The sequence below is a fragment of the Rattus rattus genome, chromosome 1, assembly GCF_011064425.1.
Source record: "Rattus rattus isolate New Zealand chromosome 1, Rrattus_CSIRO_v1, whole genome shotgun sequence".
Lineage (NCBI taxonomy): Eukaryota > Metazoa > Chordata > Mammalia > Rodentia > Muridae > Rattus > Rattus rattus.
The window spans coordinates 153300336-153316880 of NC_046154.1; the positions used below are offsets into that span (position 1 = coordinate 153300336).

The 16545-nt window shown below is 53.9% G+C and overlaps 1 protein-coding gene across 1 annotated transcript; it reads right to left on the minus strand.

Annotated features, from left to right (window-relative positions):
• Nucleotides 1–353: 353 nt before the first annotated feature.
• On the minus strand, nucleotides 354–15921 carry Tle2 (TLE family member 2, transcriptional corepressor). The gene is made up of 21 exons (XM_032907113.1): nucleotides 15797–15921; nucleotides 15488–15599; nucleotides 15278–15375; nucleotides 14878–14941; nucleotides 14533–14577; nucleotides 13677–13739; nucleotides 11157–11231; nucleotides 10844–11027; nucleotides 10591–10610; nucleotides 9781–9891; nucleotides 9033–9077; nucleotides 8606–8755; nucleotides 6537–6675; nucleotides 4550–4710; nucleotides 4016–4086; nucleotides 3589–3838; nucleotides 3156–3403; nucleotides 2936–3083; nucleotides 2037–2187; nucleotides 1509–1585; nucleotides 354–603 (listed from the first exon to the last, which is right to left on the minus strand). Exons 2-21 carry the CDS (start codon nucleotides 15509–15511, stop codon nucleotides 496–498), a joined length of 2232 nt encoding a protein of 743 aa, XP_032763004.1. The 5' UTR covers nucleotides 15512–15599; nucleotides 15797–15921; the 3' UTR covers nucleotides 354–495.
• Nucleotides 15922–16545: the final 624 nt, after the last annotated feature.

Consider the following 16545-nt stretch of genomic DNA (forward strand, 5'->3'; position numbering starts at 1 on the left):
CCAGCACTCGGGAGGCAGAGGCAGGCAGGTTTCTGAGTTCCAGGATGGCCAGGGCTACACCAGCTACGGACCTCACCCTGTTTGGTTTTGGTTTAGAGAGCTAGGAAGATGGCTCAGTTGGTAAAGCCCTTGCCAGGCAGGCAACGAGGATGTGAGTTTGAATCCCTGAGCTAGCTCTGTAGGTAGTGACAGGAGGGTCCCTGGGGCTTGTTGACCTGTCTGCCAGGGCATATCAACAGTAAGGTCCCAACTCTGAAAATCAGGGTAAAGAGAAAGGAAGGCTGACACCCAGCTGGGCCTCTGTCTGTCCTCTGTGTGCTTCACACACACACACACACACACACACAAGGAAAGCAAGTTGATAAATAATCTTATATTTCCCCAGTGCCCCAGTCCCACCCATCCGGGAGGGAGCAAGCCAAGTGTGGGCAAAGGGACCCATGTCCCGAGTGGCCTGCCATCCAGGGCAGGTGGCTTGAAAAGGCAGCACATGGCTCAGTACACCACCTCATACACAGTGGCCTTCTTGTCCCCTGAGCCTGTCACAATGTACTTGTTGTTCCTGGAGATGTCGCAGCTCAACACGGAAGAAGACTCTTTGGACTGGGACAAAGGAGAGGTGAGGGGCGGACACATGGTCACCACCACAAAGTTCACAGACCATAAACATGGGGCTTGGAGGACAACAAGGTGTGGCTATGGCCAGGGCCTTCTAGCTGGGGACTGAGCTAGCCTGACTGATCTAAGAGAGATGGTACCTAACTCCTCGAGCTGACTTCAGATGGCTTCACAGCAAAGCACCTCCTCTTCCTCCTCTCCTCTCCCCACAGCCCTCACCAACCATGCTCCTGCCCCACCCACCCTTCCAAGCGCTGAGATCGCAGATCTGTGTCACCATATCCCAGAGGGGCAGTGGTATCCCTGATGTGTGAAGGGTTGATATAAAGGCCCCAACTCAACGATCCAGCTCCAGACTGGAGAGTCTGAGATCTTTGGTTGTTGGGAAGGACTGGCAGGTCCACAGAAGGTTCAAGAGACTTATCAGAAATAGCCACGTAGGGCTGGAGAGATGGCTCAGTGGTTAAGAGCACTGACTGCTCTCACCAAGGTCCTGAGTTCAATTCCCAGCACCACATGGTGGCTCACAACCATCTGTAATGAGATCCGATGCCCTCTTCTGGTGTGTACTCACATAAAATAAATCTTAAAATAAAAAAGAAATTGCCACTTAAGCAGAGAAGAGCACAGCCCAGCACGTGAGGCCCTTTTACAGAAATGTTTCACTTCATCTACACCAAAATGAAAACAGTGCAGTGGGAGACAGAAAGTTGCCCTCACCCCAGCACACAGAGCCATGAACAGAGCATGGCTGTGGCACTTGCTATAACACGGAGGGCTCCTGGCAAGGCAACATCATGCTCAGCAAGGAGCTCAGTGCGGGACTCCTTACAGGACATGTCTAGGACAGGAAAATGCAGACATGGCCTCCACTTCGGGGAGGTGAATACCTGGAAAATGCTGGCCCCATAGGGTGTCCTCCAGGCATTGAGCAGGTTGTCCTTGCCTGTGCTCACAAACCAGCGTCCTGGGGAGGGGAGGGTGCAGGGAGTGACCCCCAAGGTAGGGGTCAGCCCCTCAGTGTCCGAAAGCTTAGAAATTCACTCCAGCCCGAAGCCTACCACTCTGCTCTATCAAAAAGCTGGGAGCTGCCAGTCAACATGGAGTCTCTTCCACAGTTTCTCGATGTAGACCTGGGTGTCCCGGAACTCTATAGACCAGGCTAAACTTGACCTCAGAGATCCAACTGCCTCTACCTCCTAAGGGCTGGAATTAAAGGCATGCAAGTCACCTCACCTGGTCCATCCTTTTTTGTGTGTGTGAGACATTGGTGGTGTGTCTGGGCATTTATCTAAACTGGCTTGGACCTCAATGAGCAGCTGGATGAACAGGCCTGGCTGATTCTTTGTCTAAGTCGAGCCTTTGGGTGTGCCACCTTCCCTCCCGATACTGTCCCCAGGACTCTCCCAGGCCTGTACCGCAGGAAGCGAACTTGAGCGACAGCACGCAGCTCTCATGCAGGCGGAGCTGGTACTTCTCAGGCTTGCGCACATGCAGGACCTCCACGTGGCTGCTTTCCATCCCCACGGCCAGCCAGTCCTGACTGGGACAGTGGCCCAACGAGAAAATCTAGGGCAAGAGAGACAGTGCTGAGACTCTGGACCATTCATGATGCTGGAGACCCAGGGGTGCCCCTTATGGGGACAAGAAGGTGGCCAGGGACAGGTGCACACCTGAGCACTCATGAGAGGATCCCAGGACCTCGGGATTCTGGGCAGAGAGAGCTAGCTGTACAGATGGCTCAAGGTCCAGGGCTGACTAGGCTTGGTGGCCTGCTTCTCACTCACGGAGAGTCAGGGGGACTAGGGGTACGAGCTGCAGAGTCACTCTTAGTCTGAGTTGTTTTTTTTTTTTCTTTTTTTTTACTTTTTATTTATTTGGGGGAGGGGGTGTTTGAGACTGTCACCATGCAGCTCTGACCACCCTGAGGTCCTGAGTTCAATTCCCAGCAACCACATGGTGGCTCACAACCATCTGTAATAGGAACTGATGCCCTCTTCTGGTGTGTCTGAAGACAGCGACAGTGTACTCATAAAGTAAGTAAATCTTTTTTTAAAAGACGTGTTCCATTTCCAGCTTCTCAGCTTGTTTGAGGCAGAGCCTCTCACTGAACCTGGAGCTCCAGCTCTCTGCATGCCCAGGGTTATAGGCAGTTTTTATGTCTAACTACGTCTGGCTTTTTATGTAGTCTAGGGATTTGAACTCACACCATTGAGGCAAACACTTTACCCACCAAGCCGTCTCCACAGATGCTGTGTCCCACCCGGTTTCAGGTCAGGTAGGAACACCCCGGGGAGGTCGAGGATTGTGGGTGCACCTGGGAACTGAAGTCATGTTGCTGCAGCTGGCGGCCCTCGCGCAGATCCCAGCAGCGCACGGTGTTGTCCAGGCCCCCAGTCCACAGCCGGGTCCCGTAGTCTGATATGTCAATGCAGCTGGCCCCGTCCGTGTGGCCCTGGAACTGTCTGTGGGGAGACAGCAGGCTCCACGTCTGCAGTCACCTATGTGCTCACCACCCCCGGGGCGGCACCACACACCTGACCATGGCCTGGTTCTGCAGGTCCCAGACCACGATGTTACCGTCGCTGCAGCAGGAGAAGCAGACCTTGGCATCTGGGCTGATGGCCAGCGCGTAGCAGGCCGGGGCGGACGAGGTCAGCTCTGCTTTGATGCGTGGTGTGGGTGCTGCCAGGTCCCAAATGGACAGGGTACTGGCCTCGCCACCCACGATCAGGCTCTGCCCATCAGGCAGCAGCTTGCAGGAGCGAATGTAGTTGTCCCGGTTCTTCCACAGCAAGAAGCAGGGACAGGAGGGGTTGGTACTCCCCCAGGTCTCCACAGACCCATGTGTTACTGCAGGCCCCGCCCTGAGCCCCTACAAACCCCACCCAGCCTGGTAAACTCCGCCCTAACCCTAAAGACCCTGCCCTATCCCAAAGCCCCACCCAGCCGCACAGGCACCGCCCTCACCAGGCAATCCAGCTGTGCCACAGGTGTCTTGCTGCCCGGCTGGCCCACGTCCCAAACCTTCACGCAGCCTTTGCCGCCCGTGTACACGTGCTGCGTGGAGCTGCTGATGGTGACGGCACACACCACCTCACCATGGGCCAGTGTGTGCAGCTGCCTCGCGTGGCGAGGGATGCCAGTGCCTACCAGTGCATCCGATGGGAAGGGCACCGGTTGCATCTGTCCATCCGCAGACACGTGGAAGGAGTAAGCCCTGTGGAAGCCGCAGAGACTGGTGGGTGGGTAGCTTACCCCACCCCACTCCAGCACAGGTACTCGGGCTGCCAATGACAGGCACTCAAGGTGTAACACGGGGGAGTTCCTAGGAAGAAGGGCCAGAACTCAGGCCTCCCACCCACCTTGGAGAAGGCAAAACCCATGTGCTACTCACGGCTTAGCCCCAGGGATGCCAGGCAAGGAGATGGACGAGCCTCGGAGATGGGGGTGCGACTCAAATGCCATCTGCCAGATGCCAGAGAGTCCCAGGGCAGGGGCGCCCAGCACCCCCCCACTCAGGTCCCAGCCCACACCCCTCTGTCCCTCAGCCCCTCCCCCAGCAAGCGGAAATGCTTGCAAGCTTGCTACTTGGACTTTTAAATAACCTCCTGATCCAGGCTTTTCTACCCAGCCTTATTCCTTTTTTTTGGCCACAAGGCAAGTGCTAACTTATGCGTGGTTTAGGCTGGCCTAGAACTACTGATGGTCTTGCGTTTGCCTCCTGAGTGCTGCGGTGACAGGCTGGCACCACATGCCTAGTTTATTTGGTTCTGGGAATGCACCTAGGGCTTTGTGTGTGCCAGGCGAGCTCCCTACCTCTGAGTTCAGCCTCAGCCCTTCTCTTTACTTCTCCTGGTTTCTCCCTCTGCCCTCCCCAGACCTCTGGACTCGGCTGACTGTCCTGCTGCTCCACACCCCAAGGACTCACCAGAGGTGAGCGTCCGTACACCACAGAGCTGCTGACCTGGGGGGACAGGTGGAGGCTGACATAGGAGCCAGGCATGGAGAGGTCCCCATTGAGGGTGCTGTGGGAGCCCAGGCTGAAGGACGAGGTGAAAGGGCTGGACAGGGTCAGGGGACTCCTCAGGGCTAAGTGAAAAGGGCCGGGACACACACTCAGAGACACAATCACACCTTCCTTTTTTTTTTTTTTTTTTTTTTTTTTTTTTTTTTTTTGGAGCGGGGACCGAACCCAGGGCCTTGCGCCCTAGGCAAGCGCTCTACCACTGAGCTAAATTCCCAACCCCGCCTTCCCTGTCCTTTAGCTGATGAACTATACATCTTACAAAATCCTTCAAAAACCGAGACCCAGTGAGAGGAAAAACCAAGGCTCAGAGAGGTTGGGCGACTAGTCTGAGGTCACACAGCTAAGTGAAGGCACATGTTTGTCTCACAATCCTTAACCTGGGAAAGTCACATTGGCATTCTGGACCTCAGTGTCCTCACCTAAGCAGCAGCAACAAAGAAACCAAGGCCCCAGAGCCAGGCAGCACCTGGGTGGGGGTAGAAGTTGTTCCCGGTGGTAAATTCGGGGTCTGCCGTCAGTCAGTCAGTCAGTCAGCTTCTCTCACCCTGTATCTTTTTTCCCTTTGGCATAGCCTAGGTGGGGACAGACTGACAAGGTTCCTGCCCCTGGAACAAGGCCAGTAGATTTGGACCCCAAGAGTGTCAAAGGCTGCCAAGGCCAAAAGGCTTGTATAATAATGGACAGATATTACACTCCTCTAAGGAATGTCCTCCTTGTTAGCAGTAGTGACTCCATGATAAGCAGACAGCTGAGTCCAGGAGGGGAAGGTGGCTAATGTCTTAGCAAAGTGGTAAACTCTAGGCCCTTCAGGACAGCCCTCAAGGCTGTAGAAAAGAACTCTAAAAACCTGAGTTTGAAAATACATAATCTCGGGGCTGGAGAGATGGCTCAGCGGTTAAGAGCACTGACTGCTCTTCCAGAGGTCCTGAGTTCAAATCCCAGCAACCACATGGTGGCTCACAACCATCTGTAAAGAGATCTGATGTCCTCTTCTGGTGCATCTGAAGACAACTACAGTGTACTTATATATAATAAATAAATAAATAAATCTTTAAAAAAAAAGAAAATACGTAATCTCTTAACTGTGAAAAAATATAAAGATGCAATAAAAATTGTATAAGGAACTTCAGGAATCTTAAAGGAGAGAGGCAGCTACACTATGAGCCAGCTTGTCAGAAAGATACAAACACAAGCAGGTTCCTGAGTTCAAGGTCAGCCTGGAACATAAACTCCAGTCCCAGAGGTAGTAGGAATGGTAATTTCAGGGGGAGGGTCTCCCAGCTGGCTTAGCATCTATGCTTAACTGAGGCAGGCAGATCTCTGAATCCTTTTTGCAATGTTTAAAAAGAAAATGTGTGCTTGCATCTCCTAAGGACTAAGTGCTGGGATCACAGGATTCATAGGATCATCAAAAGGAAGTAGATAACTGGATTGTTGTGTAAAATAAAAGACTGGGCTTAGGATCTGCAGGAGATGAGCTGTCCAGAGAAAGTTTTTACAATAGCAAGAGAGAACTGCTCAGAGAACTGTCTCAAGTAGAACGTAGAGAGAACTGTCTGGAGATTTTGAAAGAAAGCACATCCGAGAGAAGGTAGCCTGGAACTCTGTCTGCAGCAGAAGAACACAGGCCACCAGCTTGGACCTACGTTTCAGTCCAAGTCCTTTGTTTTCAACGCTCCCAAATACCCCTACTCTCAGAACCCCTCTCTAAGCCAAGGTGGCCCTTAGCACTCTTTTCTTCTTTTCAGACATGGTCTCACTATGTAGCCCAGGTTGGCCTCGAACTCACCTGGGATTAAAGGTGTGTGCCACCAGGGCCAACTCTCTCATCCTTTCTGTTTGGGGGAGTACCCTGGAACAGAGGAATGCCAGGCAGGTGGGGACTCACCAATGCTGTCTGTGGGCAGTGCCGGCTGAGTAGCCAGCTGGCAGAGGTGACTGGCTGAGCTGGGCCCTGGGGTGGACGAGTCCTGGGGTGGAGAGGGACCACATGACCCAGAGGCGGAAGTACCTGTGGAGAGATCGTTCTGGGGAGAAAGAAAGACCGAGTCACGAGAGCCGGCAGAAGCCTTCAGAGGGACTTGAGGGCACATGCACACTGGCCAGCCAATCTCTAAGACACTGGGTGGGCACACAGAGGAATGCTGGATGAGCCTGGGTTAGAGGTGTAAATACATCCTCGGGATTGTGGGTGTTAATTGGGTCCACAGTAGAAGGTTTATACAAAGAGGTGGGGGTCCCTGGGGACAGCGATTGTGTTACCCAAAGATCGGAGCAATGTTAGAGGCCATTGGGCTGGCAAGATGGTTCAGTATAAAAAGGTGATTTTGGCCAAGACCTACACTCTGTATTCAATCCCCAAAACCCACATGGTAGAAGGAAAGAACAGACTCCCCAGAGTTGACTCTGATCTCCACACACACACACACACACACACACACACACACACACACACACACACACACAAAGTTTTAAAAAATTTTTTTATTTGGTTTTTAGAGACAGTGTCTTTCTGTGTAGCTCTGGCTGTCCTAGAACTCACTCTATAGACCAGGCTGGTCTCGAACTCAGAGATCCTCCTGCATGCTGTGATTAAAGACATATGCCACCACCAGCTGGCTTTAAAAAAATGTTTTGTTTTGTTTTGTTTTTCTTTTTTCTTTTTTTCAGAGCTGGGGACCGAACCCAGGGCCTTGTGCTTGCTAGGCAAGCGCTCTACCACTGAGCTAAATCCCCAACCCCTTAAAAAATGTTTTAATTTCAATATGCGATGGGGCAACCTTTAATCCTACCACTCCATAGCAGAGGTGGGTGGATCTCTGTGAGTTCTGGGCCAACCTAGTCTATATAGTGAGACCCTGTCTCAAAAAGCAATTAACAAAAATCACAGCTCCCAGAACAATGGGACTATTGGCCCAAGAGGGTCCTCAGCCCCAGGTGAAACGTCAGCCACCTCTGCACCTCCCTGAGGGGAAACTTGATAAAGAGGGCTGCCAGCCAAACCTACTTTTTGGGGGCAGGCTTTATGAGACAGGGCTCAGGTAGCCAAGGCTAGCCCTGAGCTGACTTTGGATTTGTATCCTTCTGCCTCCAACTCCTCGGTGTTCGCTGACTTGGGCCACCACAGAGAGCTGCCATGCCTTCTGGCCTGTGTCTGTCTCCCACACAGGGTGACAGGTAAGCCTGGTGGGTTGAGGGAAGTCCTTGGTGGCTTCCCCAGCTGGCTAGAGTCTCTGAGTGGGGAGAAGATTAGATAAAAATGGGACCACGCTATGGCTGGCTGTTGCTATAGCAACCTGCAGGGGTGGGTAGGCTTAGAAGCAAATCTTCTCTGTCCCTGGGTAACTTGGAGGACAGAGGGTCTGGGTCAGATGCAGGGAGGGAGTTAGACTTCTAGGGCCATCTAGTGGAGGCCTCTGCTGGATTCCAGTAGCACTTAACACTAGGACCAAGTCTCAGACCAGCTAGAAGCCAGTGCTGGGGCAGGGAAGTGTCACCACTGCAGAGTGAGTAACCCGGCTCAATCTTGTTTCTTTGCCTTGCACTTCCTAGGTAAGCTCTACCACTGAGCTAAATCCCCAGCCCCAACAAGCTGCTTTTAAAATGTTTCCTGAGGCTCAGCAAAAAGGAGAGGCCCAAAGAATAAAAAAAAAAAAAACAAAAAAAACAAAAAAACAAAAACAAAAAAAACCCCACAACTTTTGTGTGTAAGGGAGCGTACCACAAAGGTAGAGGCACAAGGCTTAGGCTTCAGTGCCATCCTAGACTATATAAAGAGTTAAAGAGTCGGAGGCCAAGAAATATTGTCTCCAAAGCAAAACAAAAACAAAAACCAACAATCAAAACCAAACCAAACACAAGCAAGCAAGCAAAACAAATGAGAAGATGCAGACTGGCCCGGCCTGGCTGATCTGCTCACTGGGGTATTATCTGATTCCAACTCCCCGGCTTCCTTACCAGAGCTAGGTCTTTGCTTCTGGGGAGTGGTGAGCCCAAGCTGGAAGCCAGGGAGGCTGGACTGTCCGTGAGGTCCCTGCGGGCAGGGATGCAGAGGGGCGCCTTCCCACAGGGGGTGGTCGCAGGGCTGGGGGGCTCTGACGGTTGGTCCTGGATTCAAGAGGTGACATTGGGTGGGGACCAGTGATGCAGGAAAGACTCCCACAGCTGCCATGCCGCTCCCCACCTCATGGAGACTGGGAGCCTGGAGCAACTTGGCCTCTTCCAGCATCCTGTGGGCCTCAGTTTCCCCACCTGTGTTCTAACAGGCATTCCAGAGTCCTCCAGACCTTCCGCCCACATGCCTCCAGTCTGAGTGTGCCACAGACAGCTAGGAATTCCTTCCCTCCATCCCCCTCCCTTGCCCACCCTCCACTCCGAATCTCCCCTCATCCACTACCAGGTTATAGTCACTCTTGTCTTCCTCACTGTCCTATGGAAGGGCAGAGAACACACAGCCTCAGTCATGCCCCTGTCTCCACATCCATGCCCAGCTCTCTCTCTCTGCCTCAATGCAACACAACTAATGTCTCAGGCAGGTCTGTCTGGGGGATCTCTGACCCACCCCCAACTCCAGCCTCACTGCTCTCAGAGTCTGACCACCTCACTGTCCCTTCTCTACATCCTTCTGTGGCTCCCACTGCCCTCTGGAGGAGAAACACCAGGTTCCCGCTTCATTCCCAGATGCTGGACCTGATTCCTGACCCAAACAGCAGGATAGACCACAGGTAGATATGCCACTGGGAGGGGCCGAGGGTGCGACCTGAGTTGAATTCTGCAGAATTGCCACCATCCCATTTCCCTCCAAAGCACAAGTTCCCTTGTGCTGCTGACCATGATGCCTAGGGCCTCTTGGAAGCTCTAGGTTCCCTAGCGCCTCACTGGGGGACTCTATGCAGGCGCTCTACCTCTGAGCTATACTGGCAGTTCAGCTCGCGGTGGAAATATAATATCACAGCAGCCGCAGGGCCCATAGGCTACAAACCCTGGTGGGACAGTGTCTTTTGATTAGCAGGTGCTCCACAAACTCTAGAGACTACAGACATAAGCACCATGGATACAGTTCCAGTGGATGTGACCAGGACCTGAGTCCATCCCTGTCCACCCAGGCCTCTGCTTCTCCCTCCCAAACTCACATAAGGCCCTGACATGTTCTTGTCTTCGGCTCTCTGCTGCTTCCCGTTGCTGCCTCGGCTGCTGGGATGCTCCTCTTCCGCCAGACTCTCAGGGGGTGATGGGGACGAACTCTACAAGAAAGGGTGTGAGGTGGGTTCTCGGACCACATTCTTGTCCAGCCAACATTGAGTGGCCTCACTGGGGGATTCTAGGTGTGGGAGTCGGGGGATTACACCCCTGACCACACCCACAGCCCCTCACTGGGGATTCTAGGTAGGGCTCTACCTCAGCTTCACTGCTATTTAGCTTACAGAGGCAGAGAGAGTAATGAATAGTCCTATTGTACAGATGGGAAAACTGAGTCCTACGAAAATGCATCACAGAGAGACCTGTAATCCACGGAACACCCATAGCCAACCCCTTGAGAGTGGGGGATGGGAGCTCTCAGCTAAGCAAAACGTCTGCCTGCATGAGGACCCAAGCAGGTCTTGCTGGCATACACCCATTATAGCAGAATTTAAGATGCTGAGGCAGAAGGATTGTCCTAAATTCAATGCAGTATGGGCTATAAAACAAGGCCATGCCTCAAATTAAATACACCACAGCTGGCTTGGCAGTTCTAATGTCACAATCCAAGAAGCAGGAGGATCTCTGTGAGTGAGACCCTGTTCATAAAGTAACAGCTCACATCTCGTTCACCAGGCCCTGTACACTGGATGTGGTGGCACTGGTGTCCTCACAGCGCCCAGGTGGTGAAGGCTGGGGACAGGCAGCACCCCCAGTCCCCTAGCCTACTTAAAGACAAGCAAGTTCTCATGGCTGGCACTCACCCTGCTGGCAGCTCTGTCCACTGCAGACGGCAGGAAGCCAGAAGGAAACATGATTAGGGGTTTGTAACCATGCAAGGCTTCGGTGAGTGAAACAGCTCCTTCCTGGTCAGAACCTGACCTCCCACATCCCAGGGAGATGCCTCTGCAGAGACAGCTAGTGTGTTCCCAAGGACAAACAGCATGAAAATTGAACCCCACAGCTGCAGCCCCTACTAGCTGTCACCCTCCCGCCAGCGCTGAGTTGCTAACTCACCTCTGGACCCCTCGGTGTCCACACCCACGCGGTCTTCCTTAACAGCAGCCACCAGCTGGGCTTGCGCAGCCAGCGCCCCAGAGAGGGCCAGCAGCCCAGTGGCCCCGGCACCCACCAGGCCAGCTGGGCGCGGGGTGAGAGGCACAGGGGGTGCATGGGACAGCGGCTGGAGCTGATTCTGCTGCTGAAGGGGGAGAGGATTGCCAGGGGAAGGCGGGTGGCGGGGACAGGGTACACGGAGGGTGAATGCTGTACCCATTGGGTGCCTGGGCTGGGAGCAGGGTGTCTCCAATTATGGGCTGGGGTGACTCACCCCCAGGAGGTTGTTCAGTTCCCCCACGGTCACCTGCTTGGCTCGGTCCACAGCCTGGAGCACTTGCTGCTGATGCTAGTGGGGAAGCGGGAGGCGGGCACTGAGCAGCAGGCCGTGCAGTCTGTCTGTCTGTCTGTCTATGTGTGCCTCTGCGTGTGGAGACACGGCGGGTGCTACTGCCATCTCCCACCTTATTTTGCGGTGGTCTCCCGGCCCAGCTGTAATTTGTCCAGTAACCCCAGGATCTCCTGTCCCTGTCTCCCCTGCTGCAGTTACAGAGGAGAAACACCACCTGGTTGGTTCTTCTGGTTGCTGGAGATTTGAACTCAGGTCCTCATGCTTGTGGGCCACCTTCCCCAACCCCTCTCTGACTGTTTAACTGACAGTTCAGAGACCTGGCCTCTTCCCCAGACCCTGGGGCCACAGTTCCAGTGCTTTGTGGGACTTATTGGACCCTGAGGGCTGCTGGGCAGTGTCCCAGCCTCTAACCACTTGCTAGGAGGTCCATTTGACACCACAGTCTGTCCGCATAGACAGTGTCATGAATAACCACTCACATACAAAATAAAATACCTGCATTCCAAGCACCTACATGCCAAGTACTCACATACCAAGCACCTACATGCCAAGTACCCACATACCAAGCACCTACATGCCAAGTACCCACATACCAAGCACCTACATGCCAAGTACCCACATACCAAGCACCTACATGCCAAATACCCACATACTAAGCACCTACATGCCAAGTACCCACATACTAAGTACCTACATGCCAAGTACCCACATACTAAGTACCTACATGCCAAGTACCCACATACTAAGCATCTACAGGCCAAGTACTCACATAGCAAGCACCTACATGCCAAGTACCCACATACCAAGCACCTACATGCCAAGTACCCACATACTAAGTACCTACATGCCAAGTGCCCACATACTAAGCACCCACCTCAGAATGTGCAACCTGGGGCTGGGCATACAGGTCAGGGGAGGACCCACCCAGCGTGTATATCCCCAGCACAACATTAAATATGGATGGAGTCAATAAATTTGAGCACACATGTCTGGTGGCTCTACTCAGGTTGGTAGCTGGCCTCACTGTGATATGATCTGTCACCCACTCTCAGGGGAAAGGCAGCAGGTCCCACAGAAGAAAGCTGAGGATTCTGGCCATGTGGGGCACCCAGCATGCCCACCCTGAGGTGGGACCTGCCGTGTCTCTGGAGGAACATCACATAGAAGTGGGAATGGCTAACACCAAGGTCCTGTGGTCAGCAGGAGTGAGGAATTGCTCACAGGCCACGAAGTTTTCTGATGTTTAGCCTCTGCCTGTGCTGATTCTGTGTTTTCAAAATCACTGTCCTAAAAATGCCTAACAAAACTTGCTAATCAGAGCCATTTCAAGCACACGACCGGCTCAGCGACATGAAGCTCATTCCCAGGGCTGTGTGGCCTTCCCCGCCACCCACCTCTGGAACTTCCCAACCCCCCACTTCCTGGCCCTGGATCTGATAATTTCAGAGTCCTTGGGAAAGGAAACCTGCATAGTGTCCCATGTGTGGCCCAACTCACCAAGCCTCACCCTGTAAGATTAGTCCCATAATTGCTCACCTAACTCTCAGGATACCCTAACCAGGACATAAGCACAGAGAGGCATGTATCTTGCCCAAGAGCACAAGGCCAGGCCTTGTACCAGCAGCCCTGGCTGCAGGAGGCTACAAGATGTAAGCCATGGGTACAGGGGCACCCCTAGCTAGCACCATCAAGAGCAGAGAGCCAGGCTTAGAGAAATGGCTGAATCAGTAAAGTACTTGTCATGCAAGCATAGGGACCTGAGTTCGATTCTCCAGAAACCCTGAAGAAAGCCAGGCATGGTAGTGTGTGTCTGTAATTCTAGCACCTGTGAGGAGACAGGGAGATCCTGGGACTCACTGACTGGACAGCATTGCCAACTTGGCAAAGTTCCAGGCCAGTCAGAGTCCCTGCCTAGTTAAAGGACGGGATAGCGAGGTGTGTGAGCATGTGAAAGCATTGTGGCCTAGCCAACAACAAGCCACAGAGTGAGAGGAGAGGGCCAGTTCCTGCAAGTTGACCTCTGACCTCCACATGTGTGCTATGGCCCTTGTACCTCCTCCCAAAAAATAAATTATAGGTTGGCTCAGTGGCTAAGAGCTCTGGCTGCTCTCTCAAAGGAACAGGGTTCGATTCCTGGCTCACAAGCCTTCCAATTCCAGAGGACACAGTGCACTCTTCCGGCCTCTGAGGGTACTGCACACATGGTGTACAGCTATGCAGACAAAACACCCATACATATAAAATTAAATAAGTGCATAAAAGTGTAATAAAAGCAAATGAAGGTGGATGGCACCTCGGGAGGCACACTGAGGCTGACCTCTGGCCTAGTTATGAGTGCACACATGAACATAGGAAGGGCAGAAAGTCCCCTGGTCCTCACCCCAGCTGGTGTCTCCCCAGGCCTGGGACGCCCTCCCTGCCCCCAAGGCTCTGTGCGCTCACCTCCTGAGTGAGGAATGGGACCATCTGGGCACAGATTGCACTGAGGCGCTTCACGATCTCAGCCTGACAGAGAAGTAACAAGCTGCAGCAAGCTGGATGGGCTGGGAGGGGGACAGCCACCTCCATCCTCCAGACCCCAGCTGGACTGAGCATCTGTGGAGCTGACTAGCTCGGGAGTCCTTGAGGCTGAGGTCCTGCAAGTCTGTGACACCTCCCCACCACCCTAGGAATCCCTCAGAGATGCAAACAGATGAACAGATACCCAAGGCAGCACTGCAGTCATCCCCTGAGGCCCGAGAAGACCTGTGTGAAAGGGTGTGAGTTCACCTGGCAGGGCCCCACTGGCCACAGGTCTCTGGGGGTGCTCTGTGCCTCCGGTCCCCTACCAGACCTGTATCCTCCATCGGGTGAGGATGGTTACTGCGTGGGCCAGTAGACCAGCTCTCCTGCTGCCCACGTCAGCACTCAAACCCACGGAAACCTATAGATCTCATCTACAGATCTCTGAATCCTCAGACCTTCCTGGAGCCACTGGCCACTTTGGGAAGTCAGGGTTAATTATAGACCTTTGGCGTCAATCTCCATAGAGAGTACATCTCAGAAACCTAACACCACTCGGAAGACCACGGGATCAACCTTCCAACTCCAAGGGCTATCTCAGAACCTTGAGCCCTCAGAACTGTCAGCTATCTCAGAACTTTCAGGGCTATCTCAGAACCTTGAGCCCTCAGAACCTTCAGGACTACCTCAAATCTCAGACTTTAGCACTCAGAACCTTTGGGACTACCACCTGAAAACCCCAATGATTGTGTTTAGCTCCTTGCCACAGACACCAGCACCCCACCTGGTCGGTTACCTGTTTGTGCATCTCAATGTTGAGTCCGTAGGACATCTCATAGTACTGCAAAGGAGACAGTCTTGGCCAGTGTGGACAGCTGGTGCCACCCTGGGGACACTGATGGGGTGCAGCCTCGGGTGGGGGGAGTGATGAGTATCAGGGCAGGACACAAACACCCTGAGCTCTATGGGGACCCAGACAGGAAACCCACAAGATGGATCACGGTTGGGCTCAGAAAGATGGGACAAGCAGGCAGTCCCCAAAATTGGGGGGGGGAACACCCTGAGAAATAGTGCCTGATATCACAGCCTGCCCCTTTTTAGGGAGAACATGGGGTGGGCAGTTTGGGCAGGTACCCCTTACCATCACATAATGCCTTTGCATTTCTGTCTTCTCGCTGGCCAGCTTCTCACACTCTAGCTTAAGGCTGAGCAGGAAGGTTAGACAAAAAAGGGGGTTGCCTTGCCACACCCCACATGGGTCAATTTCCACAGTGACAGGTAGAAGCCGCTGGCTTCCCACTCCTTTGTAAACTGTCCCCAGTCCTGTTGAGCCCAGGTCTACTCCTGGGATCAAAACATTCCTCAGGGAAGGTTCTCCCAGAACCTACTCACTTCATACCCTTCTGGGCACCACCTCCACCAGGAAGCCCTCCAGTAGGCCCGATGAACTCCGCCCCTTGTCCAGGAAACCACGCCCCTCCAAGAGGCCCCCGCTCAACCCCATGGGGCCTTCCAGTGCCCAGAAGTAGGGCCCCCCTCACCTGTGGTATTGAGCTTGGAGAAACTGAAATTCCTCTTTGATCCGGTCACAGATTTCCAGGACTGAGAACTTGAAAGGCTGGCCAGACTGCAGCGGGGTCTGAGGGGAAAGTGGGGAAGGACACCAGGGTGAGTTCCAGGGCAACAGCAGGCAGGAGTCCCCTCACTTGCCCTCACCTCCTGCAGCTAGAGAAGGGGGTCTCCGTACTCACCGGGTGCCTTCCCTGGGGGTACATCCTGCTGATGGATAGGTGAGAAAAGGGCCCCCCAGCTTCGTGGAGGCTTGAGGATGTGGCAAAGGGGAGCTGGGGTGCAGAGGTGGAGCTGAGGAGAGAATCGGGGAGCCGGGAAGAGCAGGCGGTAGAATTTAGGGTGCTAAGCTAGAGCTGAGGTGCAAGGAGACTGAGGCTGGAAAAGCTAGGAGAGAAGCCGGAGCTGGGGGAGGGATTTTTACGCAAAGAAAGAGCAGCCAGGGAGAGCCTGTAGGGGCAGGGGAACAGGACCCTGTGCTGCGCCCCCACCTCCAGCCAGCGCGTCCCGGGTTGTCCAGCCCAGGGGCAGCTGCAGTCAGCGCCGCAGGTCCGTGGCCGCCGCCCGGGGTCGGCGCTGGTGGCCTCGGTGGCTGCGGAGCCGCCTCCCTCCGCGGGGCTCGGCTGGGAGCCGCGGGCGGGACCCGCCTTAAGGTGGCACCGCCGCCCCCGCCTGCTCTGCTTCTTCGGCTCTAAGACCCGCTGGGGAAACTGAGGCTTGGGTTCGATCCTAGTGTTCTCGCCCAACCCCCACTCAAAAAAAAAGGAGAGAAGAAATTAGGCAAAAAACCATCTTGTGCGCGCTTCCGGAGCCCTGGGGTCTGCAAGTGGCTTCTCTGGGCCAGCGACACTGTGCCCTACGAAGGATAAACACCCCCCAGCCCCCAAGCGCGAAAGAAAGATACGCACCTGTCCCAGGAAGGGCAGACCCAGGCTATGCTTGTCAGCCAATGCTGCCCGACTCTGGAGAGATCCAGGACAGAACCCAGGGCTGCTTGGCCAGGCTCAGAGTCCAGGACAGACTCGCCTGCCACTGCCATCACCAGTCAACTGGGTGGCCTTCTCTACCTGACTGGGCTCCTAAAGGGTCAGACTCCCCAAATTTAGTGCATAGAACCTCAGCTCTGTGTATTTTGAACCTAAACACTAGAAAATCTTCCTTAGGGGTTCCACCACTGACCACGCCCCCCACTCACTGGGGGAGTCTAGGGAAGGGCTCTACCTCTGACCACGCACCCAGT

Excerpts from the sequence above, each read along its gene's own strand:
- Tle2 (XM_032907113.1), bottom strand. The coding sequence starts at position 15,511 with ATGTACCCCCAGGGAAGGCACCCG. Across the intron at positions 3,839-4,015 it reads GGCATCCCTGGGGCTAAGCC|GGCTTACTCCTTCCACGTGT; the intron begins GTGAGTAGCACA and ends CGGCTTCCACAG. Across the intron at positions 3,084-3,155 it reads CAGAACCAGGCCATGGTCAG|ACAGTTCCAGGGCCACACGG; the intron begins GTGTGTGGTGCC and ends GTCTCCCCACAG.